General features: G+C 37.1%; 1 protein-coding gene across 7 annotated transcripts in view; it reads right to left on the bottom strand.

Annotated features, from left to right (window-relative positions):
- Positions 1-17236, bottom strand: part of asxl2 (ASXL transcriptional regulator 2) — a 133023-nt gene that overhangs the window by 86595 nt on the left and 29192 nt on the right. For 6 of the 7 annotated variants that reach the window (XM_069178687.1, XM_069178686.1, XM_069178691.1 and 3 more), the window contains one exon: positions 10101-10183. In XM_069178687.1, the coding sequence (XP_069034788.1) occupies positions 10101-10183 (83 nt within the window). Of the gene's footprint in view, positions 1-10100; positions 10184-13290; positions 13368-17236 lie in introns of those variants that run through there. The other variant, XM_069178692.1, reaches the window with a different exon arrangement.

Below are 17236 nucleotides of genomic sequence, written 5' to 3'. Positions count from 1 at the left end.
TTGAACATTTGTTGAAGATAAGGAGTACCTCTTGCCTGGAGGATCACAATATACTGTACATAGTCAGATGCATATGCATGCTGACAATACATTAAATCAACTGTGACACATAATCTTCATATTGATCATTTATCTTTTCATGACTATAATGGGTTCATCTTAACTCATCTGTTTATGGAAAATTACACATATTCAAGTATATCGCTTTTGATAAAGAGTAATCACTAGTGTCATAGCTACAGCCTATCTTGGCAAGCAACGGGCGAAAGGCAGGATTCACCCTGGATGTGACACTAGTCCTTCACAGGGCTCACAAAGACACAGATGCAAACATGTACACATTCACACCAGGCCAATTTTCCCAGAAGCCAATTAACCTAATTGTATGGTAGCCACTCGAACATGGGGAGAAAATACAAACTCCACACAGTTAGTACACCAAGTCCAAAAACCAGGGTCCCAGCCCTGCGAAGCAACGTTAACTACTGCGCCACTGTTATTATAATAAAAAAAATCAATGATTAATTATCGTGCCTACTTGGTACCAGTAACACTGGGGAGCATCAGTTCTGTCTTAAAAAATGTCCCTCTTAAATAGATCAGGGTACTGTGCACTAGTCACATTGGCACTGGAAGTGACCAGAAAATGGCCAGACAGAATGAATTACTGTATTGTTTGAATTCAGAGTCTTGTTTTATTGGAAACAAGAGCAAGGTAACCACAATGGGAAATTCTCCCTCTGGGCATATGATTTGCTTTCAGTTTGACTCTAAACAGATGTGCCCTTTACATATAATGGGATCTTTAAACCTAACGACATTTAAGGGTTGTAATAATCTTAAAAGTTAGCCGAGCCTTTTATTTCTTTTTCTCTGGGAATGAGGTACTGCAGAAGTAACTGCGTCACAAGAAATACAAAATACTCATCTTGAAGTGAAGGCTCTAAGACAGTTTTGAAGACTTTTAGTAAAGGTGAAAGATCACAGGCAAATATATTTTGTGGATTCCTATGCGTGCTCCATAATAATCATAATTCTATCAGTACACATACATAAGTATGAGAACATCGTGCATTCAAATTTGTTCATAGGTCTGGAACAGCAACATGTCTAGACAGATCACAGATGGGTTGTTCTGTTCCATAGAAAGTGTGACCCTATATGCACTAATAAGATATAAGTTTGCATCCGGACCTTAAGGTCAGGTCATTGGTAGGGCAGAGCACATTTGTGTTCCATAGTAACCATAACCCTACTGTATATGCACCCTGTCTTGAGTTCTAAGTTGAATTTGCATTTAACCACATGGAGAGGTCAAATGTTTTATTATGTATAGCAGGGTCTCCAGTCACTGCAGACATCAGCACCACAAAAACCTTCCACCTAGCCCACATTGATGTGGAATTCCTGGAGCTTCTCTTTTGTTGAAGGTTTAGAGCCAGGCTACCTCGAGGCCTGGACCATCAGCCCTCAGTGACACTATGAGGAACACTGGCTTCCCAGAGAAGGTTTGCTTTCTAATACAGTAAACCCCTCTTAGGGCCGCTATCTTGCTCCTTAATGTGAATACATGCAATTAACCCACCTACTTCCATTCCTCTGTCTTAATTTAGCCTACAGACTAATAATTGTACTATAAACATGTGTTGTAGCTTAAGCAAGTAGCAAGAATGTAGATAAAGAATATAAAATATAAAGATATAAATAGAATGTAAAGAAAAATCAAAATCCAGAATATGTTAATGGCATAAATATTCACAATATCCCCCCACCCCCAGACCGAGTCAATATTTGATGGAAGTACCTTTGGCAGCAATTATAGCTGCAAGTCTTTTTAGATAAGTCTATTAGCTTTGCACTGGGATGATACATTTTTTTGCCATTTGTCTTTGCAAACATACACTTTGTATTAGAAAACATAAACATTGCAAACATACATTTTAGATCCCATTCCCACCACTTTATTCCAGTCCTGTTTCTCTTCTCTCTGTCCCATTGTCCTCAATATAATACATGAATCCTTGAGCACCGGCATTGTACCAACGGTCCTCAAAACTGCTGCTATTACCCCAGTGCCAAAGAAGCCTAACATGGCTCTCGACAATCTTAACAACTTTCGCCCCATCTCCAACTTACCCTTTCTCTCTAAAATTCTAGAACGTGCTGTCACACTTCAGTTACATAACCACCTCATGACAAACAACCTTTTTGAACCCCTCCAATCTGGCTTCCGTCAACTTCACAGCACAGAAACCGCCCTGATCAAAGTCACTAATGATCTTCTAATAGCTTCTGATTCTGGTTCTCTTTCCATACTCATCCTTCTTGATCTCAGTGCTGCCTTTGACACTGTTGACCATAACATCTTGCTTTCTTGTCTCGAGACTGTGTTTGGAGTCTCTGACACTGCCCTCAAATGGTTTAAGTCTTACCTCACTGATCGCTGTCACTTTGTCTCTCTCAATGGGTACAGGTCTGAAATTGGTCTTGTCAAGTCTGGTGTCCCTCAGGGCTCAATACTGGGCCCCTTGCTCTTCAGCATTTACATGTTCCCACTTGGTCAGCTTTTAAGATCACATGGCCTCAGCTTTCATTTTTACGCTGACGATACTCAAATATACATCCATACCAAACCCGACACTGATGTGGCTGTCTCTATTCTATCTAATTGCATCTCTGACATAAAAATTTGGATGACTCAAAACTTCCTTCATCTTAACTGTGACAAGACTGAAGTCATGCTTATTGGTACCCCCCATCAACTCCGTAAAGCCAGTCCTGTAACCCTGTCTGTAGATGGCTCTGTACTTGAGCTCCAATCAAAATTGAAAAACCTTGGGGTTATATTCGATTCTGGCTTAACATTCGACCCACATGTACAGCATACTGTCAAAACATCTTTTTTTTCACCTTAGAAATATCGCAAGACTACGCCCTATGCTATCATTAACTGTGGCTGAAAAGCTGATCAACATATTTGTATTCTCTCGAATTGACTACTGCAATGCTCTGCTCCCTGGGGTATCTAAATCTACTCTGAACAAGCTGCAGTATGTCCAAAATTCAGCAGCCAGAATCCTGACCAGATCTAGTGCAAGTGTTCACATTACTCCTATCCTGGAGTCCTTGCACTGGCTTCCGGTCAAATTCCGCGTAGACTTTAAAATCCTCATGCTCACCTACAAGGCTTTACATGGCTTGGCACCTCAATACAATGGCACCTTCTCTAAACTCCTTCAAATCCAGACTCAAAACCCTCCTTTTCAGAAAAGCCTTTACTTAACTGGTTCCATTCTTCACCCCTCTGCTCTTCTTAATACCATCTTCCACGGTCTCCTCTATTGTTATTGTTGTATTGTTGTAATTATAATTGTGTCCTGTCTTGTGAAATTTTCTTATTTATTGTTGTAGTCTTCTTATTTATTGTTATTGTCATCCTCTAAAGCGCTTTGAGAAGCCACCTTTAAAGGCGCTATATAAAATAAAGTTTATTATTATTATTATTATACTCCAACTCTGACAGGTTGGTTAGGAATTAATGTCTCATTGGAAGTAAATCAGTTTTGAAGCCATAGATTTTCTTATGAATTCAAGTCAAGGACACTTAAGGACACTTGATTCCTTCTTGTTAAGCCACTCCAGTGTAGCTTTGGTGCTTTAGGCCATTGTCTTGCTGAAAGGAGAATTTAAGTTTTAGCAGACTTTAGCAGACTGAAGAGACTTTCCTCAAAGATTTGCCTATACTTTGCTTCATTCATGTTTGCCTTAATTTGAAAAAGTCCCCCAGTTCCTTATATACAGTATGAGAAGCAGCCCCATAACATAATGTTGCCACCACCATGGGTAATACATTGTTATGGTTTTGTGTCAGATGGAACACTTTGCATTGAAACCAAAAGGTTTCTATTTTATCTCACAAAATTGACGATAAAACTTTTTGTCACAAAAGCATTATCAGTTAAAAGGCTTGTTGGGTTTGATACTCTGCCATACAGGCAAGACCATTGTATTTATTCTGAAATCATGAGAACTACTACTACTATTGAAAAACAGTCAGAGATCATTCAATTGTGTAATTATCAAAATAATTTTGTGCGCCTGAGCTACAGTAAAGTTTATCATAGGAGGGCGTGTGACAACTTATGCAATCAACATTTTACTTATTGATTTTTCCTAACTTCTAACACTGAGACTTCTTTCTCCCAAAATAGTATTCAGCTTGAGCACTCAAGTTGTGTTTGAGAATAGGCACTTTTGATTGAGAAAATGTAGCATGTGTATACATTATTTGTAATTCACAATAGGACATCATTTGAAGGGTTGAACACTATGGTAAAGCACAAAAAAGTTTTAAAGCACACCTATAATACCCATAACAAGTAAAAATAAATACAAATGAAATCCAAAGGAAACTGACACACCAAAAACCAGAGTAAAAGTAAATTACTGTTAAAAAGTACTGCCAGAATTAGAAGACCTGAATCAGATGATGTCTGAACAGAAATCCTGGAGCTAGACTAATTAGTGCCTTGTATATGTGTGAATTTTTGAAGTCCATCCTAAATTTCCCAGGGAATCATTACAATATATAGAGAATGAGAGTTAAAGTATATACAGTACTGATGTAATACACATTTAGTACACAAGCCACATAATTCTAAACTTACTGAATGCTATTTAACTTAGAAGACATCACAGTAAAAGAGTTACAGTAGTCTAATCTTCATAAAATACAGGCAAGTATCAATATTGGAGCATCACAGCAAGTAGAGCAAGGGTTTTAACTGACCAATGTTACACAGGTGGAAGAAAGATTCCACGAATAGTCCTTATCATGGGGTTCTTAAAATGTGCTTCAAATAACAAAATAGTTAACAACATAACAGAAAAATTTACTTCAAACAAGGATTTGATTCATGACTATTGACAGCAAACCTGCAGTTACTGTACAAACTTGAAGTTTGGATTGTCACAGTTTAGACTGAGAAAGTTTGGTTCCATCCATGTACAGTACTGTATATATTGGACATAATAACAGTGTTAACACAGATAACACTGTGCACCAATTAAAATAATTTGCATTCTGCATTTAATTTGCATACAATGTCCTATGTGTCTTTACAGTCCTGCTATGTCTTTAGTTTAGATATGTAAGACACTTGAAAGTTATAGCAGAAATAAAAGCAATACTCGGAACAATTCAAATGGCTACTAACTTTCTTGCTTGACCCCCTAAATATTTTTTTCCCCCCATTGGTCTTTATTCAATATGCAAATACATCTAGTTCTACTTAAAAATGTTGAAATGCATTGTCAGCAATGCAATAGGATTTAGAAGGAATTCTTCTAAGAATTTTCCACATCCTTGAGAAGAGATATCAGTTTCTGCCTCTCTTAGCTGATGTGAGCTATTCCTTTGTGAAGCAGACTTAAGGTTCAAGACTGACTGCAATTGCAGATAGGCATAAAATTATTACATTTAGCTGAACAGAGTATGTGTCACTCTCTGTACAGTATATGTACACTAAAACAATAAAATACCATAAACGTATGTATTGATGCCAGAAATTCCTTATTCATTTGATTGTGGAAGTGATGTACAGTATCATGCTATTAGAAGCCATGGAACTCCTAACCTCCTAGGAACACAATGTGTTAAATGTGAAAAACAATCCAAGGAACAAATGATCTAAGTCATTGAGTAAACAAAATAAAAGCCTTCTCCCTGAGATACTGTCTAGGTAGGAAATTAGCTCTATGACAACCAAGTACCTTAATTTCCATTTGTCATGCGGATTCACATGCTGGCTAAGATTAAAAACCAAAATAAAAACGGCATGAACAAGGATTTGGTACAGTGGTCTTTTCATTAAGCTGCACATTTTCAGTTTCTCTCAGCAGTTCTTTCAATATACACTTTCCTTGGTTTAATTTTCCACATACTTCTTCCCTCTGTTGCAGAACAGCAAGAGCAGCAAGGAGAAACTGGAATGGAAAAGCTGGTTGCTTTGCTGATATCCAAATTGATGCCAGAAGTCTAAGTACGTTCTTAATAGCAGATTTAGGAATTGGCACAGCACAGCTGCTCATTTTTTCACTGGTGAAAAAGGCATGCACCTATATTGGTGGTATTGGTCTTCAGTTGGGTTATTGGTAAACCCACACAGTTTTAAACTATGTAACCTAGATCCGTTTTTATTTAATCCATTTTTACATCCTGATTACTGATTTGTTCATTTAAAGAAAACATAGAAAATGCAGTTTATAAACATAGGTTACTATATAATGTAGCAAATAAAATGATCAATTTAAAGTTGATATTTTTCTTAACAGCATAGAATTTAAAAAAAAGATACCATGAAGCAAAAAACATTAGTAAACTAGCAGGTAGTGTTGAGTATTAATCTTGGGAACCAAAACAACACACCATGTTGCATGAATCCAGAGATAATGTTCTAATTTATAGTCAAAATAATTTTGTGGCAAATTAATACATCTTATTAATAGAAATATCAAATGAGTTGGCTTAATTTAAAATAAATTAATACAAAGTATTGTGAGTGATATACTGTATGACAGCAAAATATCAAACAATAAGACCAAAACAATTTGGGGATAAAGCTGAAGTGAGGTGCAGATCAGGAGAAGTGTACTGTACAGAAAATTTCAAAAACACTGAATATCCCTTTGAGGAAATATATATATAATATGTAAAAGGTATATTGTAGCACCCAGACACTGACTGACATTGCCAGACTGTTCCTTCAAACAGAGCAGCCAGGCAAGAAGAAAACTAGTTAAGAATGTCACATGAGGCCAGTGGCAACTGTGAAAGACACAGAGTTTAACAGCTGAGATGGGAAATGTCCATGATCGAGAATATCCCCACCACTCCACAAAGCTCAAGAAAAAAGGAAGCAAGAAAGAAGTCATTATTGAAAAAAACAACAACATAGCAATTAAGTCATATTGCAAACACGTGACAGAAGGTTTTGTGGGTATATACTCCTGTATTGCATTTTCAACAAACCTTTAAACTAATAATGCAAATAAATGGCAAAATGATTTGTGACCAATTTTGGTCTCAAAGCAAAGCATTACATGTAACACAATCCCAAAACAGTGTGTTACTCAGTCAACACCATTCTTGTTATCAAGCATAGTGGTGGCAGCATTATTTTAGGGGGCTGCTTCTCATCAGCAGGGACTGGTAAACTTGTCAAGACTGAGGCATAAATGGATGGCGTAAAGCACAGACAGATCTTCAAGGAAAACCTGCTTGAGTATTCTAACAACATATAATTCTCCTTTCAGCAAGACAATGAACCACAGCATTAAGTCAAAGCTTTGCTGTTAAACAGTTAATTTGACTTAAAAATTGTTGTTCAATAATGATGCCCAACAAATCTGTCTAAACTTGAGCATACATACAGGACAAAAATTGAATCGGCTAAAATTAAAATATTCTGGAGTACTGTACAAGTTTGGTACAAATTAATCCAGAAACACTTGTAGTTGTAATTACTGCCAATGGTGTTTCCATCAACGTTGAGTTTTTAGTTTTTCAAAGCACAGGGAACATAAAAAATGAATCGATTAAACAATAATTATTTATTATTAAGATACTGCTTCCCAGTTCACAGCACACTGTGCTGAAGAAAGATAGCAAACTGCACAGTGGGAGTCTTCACTCAGTTTGATCAGTTTTCAGAAGGAAAATATAGATATAAAACATAATTCTTTCACTAGCAAAAAGTCATTATTATTTCCTGCTTTGATTTAATTTGTTAAAAAAGACAGACTGTGAACTTATGAGACACTTCTTCCTCCCATAGCATTGGATGAATCACTAATTCATATTCATATCTATACAGTAACTCAAAAAATACATTTTCTTTTACTTCAAAATGTACTTAAAAGCAGAACTGAAGCGTGTGAATCTGATGTTTAACAGTTTCCTTTCACATTACAAATTTTAAACAACATTATAGAAGGGGTGTTAACCACTGTGTCTTCTAGGAAGTAACATCTATCGCCAGTTGATTTTTCACTCCACCTGTCCCAAGTGAAAATCCTCCATATCGCAACAGTATTAATCAAACAAACCTCAACAGCTGTCAGTCATCCTGAAGCCGCAGAGATCACAGCAAACGTAACTTTACATCAGAGCGCCAAATTAGAACTAATAAATACTACATTAACAGGACTTTGCTTTTGTTCATGAGCAAAATCTGATCCCAGTTTTTAGAAAGTGTGAAGGTCCACATCTAGCAAGTGTGAATAAAATACACTGAAGGAAATTATTTACTTTATTTGGATAAAGAACTGGAATATGTTTTATTATTATAATGTAAACTGTATATAAGATGGAAATATTCTAGTATCTCATATTATAATAATAGGTGATGCTTGGATCATTTATAACTATTACCTACCTAAAATGGTACAGAAGATGGGCTAATTGCCCTCATCTCCTTCGTAACCATTCTTATGTTCTTATAAAATCCCCACTGGGGCAAAAACATTCAAGCCCATGACATATGTACAGTGTTAAGACCAGTAAACAACCTGTACAAAGTCAGAAATATACCACTCACTTGCACTAAGACCATATGAACTCAAAACTATCTGATGTCCTGACAAAATTCAGCATGTGCTGTCTACATTTATAAAAAATATGTAATCATGAAGATCCCATAGAACAAAAGAAAAAAAATCATTCAGAATCATTACTTTGCAAACTTGACTCCTCAGTTTGAAGATCACCTATTGCGGTTTAGGCCTATTTTCCACTGCAGCCTTGCACCAACACAAAAGAACCTTGCTTGAAGATGTGCTTGCTCTTATGGCACCACTCATCCTGGTTTGAGTCAGGATGGACAAAGGTATCACTGAAGCCACCCACTCCTAGAGATACCCCGTCTGTGGATTTCAGGAACTCCAGCCAACCATAACCCCACACAGTCACTGGAACATCTGGCTGATTCTGTGCCCTCACACTGTCGACAAACAGAGGCTCAGCTTGGACAAAAGTAACTCCAAACTCTGGATGGAATGAAAATACCACTTGAAAACCACCCTATTTAATTTGTAATTCCAACAAAATCAATTAATTATTAATTTGGTTCTTGCTCACACTAGAAGAAATCTTTGCTCCTCAGAAAAAAACAACACCAATACCAAAATGTGTATACAGTATCTGTAGTTTTTTTAGTACTGTATGTAGCTCAGGTCTCCAGACCAGATTGCATCTGGATACTGTGGGCGCACCAGTTCTGTGTCTACAGGAGAGCCCTAGGCAACAGGGTGTAGGCAGTGCAGTGCAAAATCCCTCAACAATCGGAAGCCTCATTAAGGTGATGAGGTAACTACGTATGTCCTTGATCATTGCCAAGAGCAGAGAAAAACAAAGCCAAACCACCTGCCCTCCTTACAACAATCAAATGCTTTTACGTCTCTTAGGTGACAGCCAATTATTCTTCTTCAAATGCAATTTACTGCATCAAATAATTACTGAAATAATTGACACATTAGTGCTGGTTTTCACCATCCATTTATTAAATCTCACACTATTATTAAATGTTGTCTGAACTCAATACTGTATGTGACTCCCAATCAGAAATCCTTGTTAAGGGTATTTTTCAAGAGAAATCAAATGTATGTGTAAAATACACTGTACATATTTCAAGCTATAACAAAACACAGTGTTGAGTTTTTTTGTCTCAATCCTCATTCTCAATATTACAACCATAGTCTGTAAAATGTAGAGTGGCCCACCTTTTGTCTAGCACTCACGTAATTAATTGAATGCTATGGTGAACAAAGGAAAAACAATGCTGAAAGTGTTTGGGATTTCATTTTGTTATTCTGAGATCAAACTTGTTCCGAACCCAAAACAAAGTTTCCTTCATTTGCAAGTATACAGTACCTCATGTGTGATAAACTAAATGGAAATATAATTATGAAGCAATTTCAGCTTTAAACATTCATGTTGTGGCTGAAGATCGATTGGGTGTCACACACATGTGTGTTGCACTAATGGCCAAATATTAATAGCTCAGGCCAAATCCCTGTTTAAAAAAGGTGGGAATGATTCTTACCTTATCTCTTTCAACCCCTCGCTTTGGATCACCTTAAGGATTTCTTTATGACTCATGGGTGTGTTTGGGTATTTCTCCAGCACCTAAAGCAAGCCCCAAAAGGAAATATCATTACTGGCATGAAGATATTATATTGCACCAGTAATTTAACAAATCATACATACCGTATATGCTGCCTGTACCAAATGAAATGAAAGGTTAAAGGTAAAAGCTTTTTTTAAAAAAAATATGATTTTACAATTATAGTTTAAACAGCCTGTAGATAACATTTAATTAACATTTTATACGACATCTTTGCAAATATGAATATCCAAATCAGAATGTAAAACTTAATGAGAATCTGTCTTCCATGACCTACTGAAAGGGAAACCGTGGTTGGGGACGTCTGGAAATGTGCATCGTTTTGTTTGGATGAAAGAGGTTCTGGCACAGAGATGAACACTCCACCAACAGCTACTGCATCTGCTTCTGCTGGGCTGCTAATCAAGCTCTTGGTGCTTCCCTAGCTCAGCAGAAGACAGCAGATCACTCTGATGCTCCTGGGAGTCTGATAAGCACTATAATTAAAACACCACCTGTAGACTGAATTTTGCATTCTGTATATCACTGCTTTACCACCCTTAAAAGACACTGTGGAGAGTTCTATATTCTTGCATTTTATATTCCAGAGATATATTTTTTTTTAACTTTGCTCTTCTGCATTCTCACCATGTAAAACCTTATTTAATTCGGACACTGATAGTGATCTGACGATTGAAGACCCAGAGGTAACAATGCGGCATGTTACCCTGTGTGCAATCTGAATGAAGATCACTGGTGTAGACCTGGAACTCCCAAGCCCACGTCTGCAGAGCCGAAGTGTCTTCTGTTTCTCTTTCCAAATGAAATTAAATACTTAATTAAACCTGTAATTTTGTAATTGCAGTTTATTGACATTGATTATTCGGCTATTGAAGAGTTGGGAGATTTTGAATTATAATACCAAATAGATAAGTAAATATGGATACAAAAAAAGAAGTATCTATTATATTTTGCCTGTCATGTAGTTTCTAATTGAAACGACAATCCTTTTTACCCCCTTTTCATTTCGAATGGACAGGTGACACATGGCATCCTGCAATAGGAATAAAAAACCTAATGTCAGCTTTTTTCTGAAATGTGCGCTACCCAGCTTTTCTGACTGCATGCCCACAGCACCCACTGTACAGACAAGACAGCACTGCATGTGGGACTGAAGCAGTCCCAGTTATAGCATAGCAAGCTCACAGGCCTCTGGAAAGTGCCAGAGGCTCAAGCCCGTCCCACCCCATCAGTTCGCAGCCACATGGGGATGCAGATTTTAGGCAGCCAGAGCCCAGAACGAAACCAGGAATGTCTCATTTCTATTAGGTTACTCATGGGTTAAATTAAGTGAGACATGATCACACAATGGGCAGAACAGTGGCACAGTAGTTAGCATGGCTGCCTTGCAGAGCTATTCCAGACCTGGGGTGCTATCTGCACGGAGTTTGTATGGTCTCCCGTGTTCGTGTGGGTTTCCTCTGGGTGCTCCAGTTTCCTCACACAACAGTCCAAAAACATAGTGGTAGGTGAATTGGCTTCTGGGAAAGTTGGTCCTAGTGTGAGTATGTGTCAGTGTTTGTATCTGTATTTGCCCTGTGACAGACTGGTGCCCAGACCAGGGTGTACTCTGCCTTGTGCCCATTGCGTGCTGGGATAGCCTCTGGCTCCCCCTGGACACTGAATTGACAGAAGTGGTTAGAAAATGGATGGATGATCATGCATAAAAAAAGAGATAAATTAATTAACCGAGAGCTCAGTTTGATAAACAGTAGTTGATACCATAGTTTCCCATGCTAAGGAATTTGATCTAGACATTATAAATAGCCCATTAGGTAAAAACACGGCAAATGATTCTTGTAGCTGAACAATAACACAGTACATAGTATGGTGAGGGTTGGTGCGATAAAAAAATGATACCAACCGAAGGATTTTTACAGGATGGTTAGACCTCTTTATATTTTGGCTAAAATAAATTCTATGCAGTCCTTCCACTTTGATTTTCGTTGTGTATTATATTATACGGTGTACGTGTGTCACCCAGCTGAAGGTTTGTGCTTCGGGTCATTCGCTCACTCTAAATTAGACTGGGTTTCCCTCTCCTTTTTAAGTGTCCAGACACAGACCCACAACAATATAACAACCATGCAACCAACTAACCCCTTTCCATTACCCTTGGTTATAATGGAATTTGCATCCTGGAAAATGACACGTCCAAAAGAATCAGCCAGAGCCCCTGACTACATTAAACCCTTGAATAGTTATGACATTCTCATTATGTGCCCTAAACACACTGTCTCAAGAGCTAAATCAATGAGACAACCTTTCATACAATCTGGCAGCCTGTTACGCAACCTCATTATGTAGTAACCTTTTACAAAGACACTTACAGTATATTTTTAAAAGATTATGTTGGGCAGCAGCACAGTGATTTCTGTACCAGCTAAAATACAACCTTATCTAGCCTACAAAATTTGATGATAGCTTGAACTCAGTAAATTGCACTTCACAAGAGTATTCACAAGAAACTAACACTAATAATGACATTATTTCACATAATGATATTTCGCAGAAATATCACTGCCAATAAAATCATAAAATCCAAAGCATAGCTTAATAGAATGCAAAGAATTGCAAATGATCAACTGCTAAATATCTGTTTATTTGTGATTACTTGTGGCTCATATAATTCAACTTAATTTATACACAGTAAAGTGAATTTCTCCTGGTATATTTATCCTTACAGGAACGCTGGGGTCACTATGGGGTCTAAAAGGAATTAATTTGGTTCTATTTTAGTTCTCACATTAACCTAAGAAATTTAAACTTTACATTTTGAAGAAAAAAAATATCTTAATGGAGCCTAAATTGGAGGTGTGTGTTTTTTTTTTAAATAATAGTAAAGGCTTAAGAGTGCAGAACTAGCAAAAGACTTGGTAAGAACTAGCAAAAACTAGCAAATTCTGTTTTTGGTAAGAAGAATGGCTAAATGTTTATGCAGATTTGAATAACCTGCTGATTTTTAAAGCATTAAAAAAGCAGATCACATTTTGCATTGCAGCAAAGTTTAAATTCATTGCTTATTTTTAGCATTTTGATGACAGCTTTATCGTATGTATATTAACCTTACCGTATAGCCAAAGACTTCTCATGTCCCAAGTGGAAATAAAAAAACAGGAGCAATCTGCCCAACAGTGGAAAGAGAGGACTCCCTCAAATGAACACTTGATTTCAGCCTTCATCAGTATCCTCTCATTTGTCTTCAGAAAAGTACATGATACTACCACAGTTTTGTTTCTTAAAATTGCAAGATAAGTTGTAACTTTAAACTTGTACATTTCCAGTAAGCAAGTCATTGCTGGCAGATAACATACTTTCTGGGTTCCAAACATACGTAATCAAGTGCAAACTGGCTTAAAGGTGTAGCACCACTTTCGATACATGTTGGAAAATTAACAAGACATGAGTGTATATGCGATACAGCTAGTACAGCATATACTGTAAGTATACAATCTAGCCAATCAATGAACTACTGCATTGAGACGTTTTCACAGAAGTTTACACAGGTAAAGTACTGGCAAAGAATGGGAACACCTGCATTACGTTTTACATACAGGTCATCATATTTCACCCACTCTTAGAAGAAGCACAAATTCCTTTATGGTAAACAAATTTAAAGCAATTAGAGGAAAATAATTGTTAAAAGACAAATTGTTATGTTTTACTATACTGTATCAGGGAATACTTATTTTCTCATTTACTGTATACTGTATATACCGAAGATACATGTACAGCAGTAAAGGGCATTAAAAATGTAATAAATGAGTAACAGAATCAATAGTATCCATTGAGTTTTTAATGTCTCTTAGTGTTTATTTCCTCTTTGATAAGTCTGGTTTGCAAATAGTAAAGGATTTTGTTAAGAGACTCACTTCAGTAGGTTAGCAGGTAGGCATCAAGCTGTATTTTCATAAGTGGTTCAGCAATGGGATCGTAAATCCATCTTATTCTGAAACCTGTCAGCTGTCTCTGAATCTGTGGCCCGTGGAGAAAAACAAGCACGAAGTGCACACCAAGCAAAAATATGATGCAAAAAAAACGAAGCTTTATAGAAGTCAAGCATGCCTGATCAAGAAGAGAAATAAAATTTGCACATTTAAGTGTCACTCACACAGGGAGTAGGTATTATTTAACAGGTCTGTTCACATTCTGTATGTGTTAGTTAATACTATACATGGAAAAAACAACAGGCTCAGGATAAAAGAGAAAAAAAATGATACTGCATTACCATGCAGCTCTCCATTACGCATGTAGATAAAAAGAAGTGGGAATTAGGAATGTGATTAAGTCCCACTCACCAGTGTCCCTGTTGAACTTACATATGCCAAAGTAGTTTTATCTTACAGAAAGTGGATATCAACAATGCTTGAGCAAGTCATTCACAAAATCAGCTGGATTCGTATTACTGCAGGAAATCGCTGTGTACTGTGTAGCTCATGGCTACATAATCTCTCTTTTCTTCAGATTTTTTTAGAGATCTCATTGAGGGAGAAAGAGGTATCAGCAGCACTACAATGGGAGCGGACAGTCTGTTTTTCATTTTATAGAACCCGGCCCACAGCTTTTGCTTTTGGTACAAAGAAATTCATGAATATTTAACAGAAAGTTATCCTGTGTTGTGATATAGTTGCATAATTTCTCCCTTGCCATTAAAAATAAACAAACGAAAAAAGCCTGAAATAAAGTCCCAAGGCAACTGCCAGAATAATTTAATTATTTACTACGTACGTTAAAATTAACTATCAGTAAATAAACTTTCTCTTGTCACATAGATAAAATGAACAACTTGCTTTCATAGAGGAGGACTTCAAAAGCTTTTTTTTTTCTTTTAGGTAAAGTTTAGTAATGTTATCCAAAAATCAATTAAAATCCCAAAGACATCTTTAACTGAAAAAAACAACCCTATTTTCCTTTTCCCCACATATCTTATTTATTGTGCCTTTCAGCTTTACAATTATTTTCTAAATTTCAAAAGAAAATTCTGCTCTGGAGCAAAAGGCTACAGGCTAAAAATCCATCAGGTAGTCTTACACCAGAGAGTGAGTGGAATCTGTGAAGCAATTTTTTATTTGACAAAGCCTGCCAAGACTAATTTCCTTGGCGTAATATATCTGATGATGTCTCTGCACTTGCCATGACACAGAGAGCAGATACTTCCGGAAGCATTTTGTCCCTACATAAGCCTAGATACCAGCAAAGTGCTTGTCAAGAGGAGTGAGAAAGAGCAAGTTAAATGCAGGAGTGGTGAAAGCTGTCTATGTCCATCATCTCCATTCACATGATGTGTATGAATTTGTTTTGATAGACTCCCTGTAGCATTTGTGCTACAATCAATCTATATATTACAGAATGCCTTTCCATTGTGCAGAAGCCTCAAAACACCTACTGTACATTTTCCTCTGGTTTTGGTGTCTACTCAAACTGTCCATTGCATAATTCTAATACAGTACTGCTATCAAGGCTCTGAGGTGTTTTACTGTTTATTGTATCTTTAGGTAAAGGGAATTGAAAGGAATGTTTTGCTTAGTCAACTGGAAAAGACTGTAAAAAACATCCTAACTATGAACATGACTGAACTAATTGTTCAAGTGAACAAAAAACGGGAAATATTAGGCCCTCCGGGAACTGTCTGAACTAACTGAACTATTTTTTCATAGTAATGTAGCCTAGATATTATCTCCCCTCTCATATCACTATATTCTGACTTAGAAGTCTTTTCTTTGCTGAAGACCTATAAACTTCCACTCTCACTACACAACACCTATTTTCTAACATACTGTAGAGTTTCTTACCACTCGGGTTAGAACCTCTTATCCACTGGCAATATTTGACTGTCAACAAAAGGAAGGGTGTCCACAATTTCCAGGATGGACACATTGTTCAAGGTAAACCAGGGGCATCAGACTATTTCTAGATTCCAATGAAGTGCAAGCTGCCAAAGAACACCAGCTTTACAACAGGTATGCTACAGTATATACTGTAAAGAGAGCATACTTACCTACTGCCACATGTCTCTTGTAAGAGAACTGCAGTGTGTATATTTGCATGAGAAAATGTCCTTTCCGGATGAATGCACTGCAGCTCACGGTGACCTGCTTCTGCACCCAGTAACTGGTAGATTATTGTGCTGCAGTCCTTGTGGAACCTTGGCGCAAAGCTTTACTGTTGCCAAGCAGGGTTGCTTTTGTATTTCAAATGAGATTATTTATAACTGTGCTTTTTCATTCCAATTCAAGTTGCCTTTCACTTCTGAGCTTTGGTCTGACTCTTTTCTTTTTGAGTTGTCACCCTCCTTAAGGTACATACAAACATGCAGGCATAAAATGCAAACCAGACAACATTAATAAACACACTAAGTCTTATAAAAAGGCATTTGACAAAGCCCAAGCTGATTTTTTGCAGCTTACATTGAAGTGGAAAAAATGTCTTCCATTGTGATGCCTGGCTGTCGTGTTCCAGGCCAGGCTGTTTCTGTTCTGTTTAGGGGAGTGGCAGGGAAAGTACAATATTTGCTGGGTGCTACCAGAACTGAGTGGGGTCTCACAACCCTACAGCCAACCATCTGAATATAGTAGAGGCTATGAGTAGGATCTTCTGTTATTTGACACTAAAGCTCCACCACTCTTTTATTAAATGCTGCACAAAATGGGGCAAGAAAATGGGTGATCTAAAAAAAGAAAAATAAATAAAAATAATAGCCATAGATTACTATTGACTTGAAATTCTATATAGTCAAGAGCAAATATTTATCTTGTAGAAATATTTACTTTCATGTTAAGAAATTTCATTCTGACGTGTCCTTTGTGCCAAGATCAGCAGTACATAAAATTGCTTTTATTCACCATTAAGGGGGGAAGGCACGTTAGTCATGCTGACTCATGATATTCTTGGATGATTAATTCATCCATCTGTTAAGACAAACAACATTTTCTTTCAAGGGCTATTTCAAATTCATACTTCATGCTAGGCGTGCCGAGGAAAACTGCCACACCGCTAGCCTTACAACAGTATGTATG

Source organism: Lepisosteus oculatus, chromosome 2 (genome assembly GCF_040954835.1).
Source record: "Lepisosteus oculatus isolate fLepOcu1 chromosome 2, fLepOcu1.hap2, whole genome shotgun sequence".
Taxonomy (NCBI): domain Eukaryota; kingdom Metazoa; phylum Chordata; class Actinopteri; order Semionotiformes; family Lepisosteidae; genus Lepisosteus; species Lepisosteus oculatus.
The sequence above is the reverse complement of the archived record's forward strand: the minus strand, read 5'-3'. Positions and strand labels throughout refer to the sequence as shown.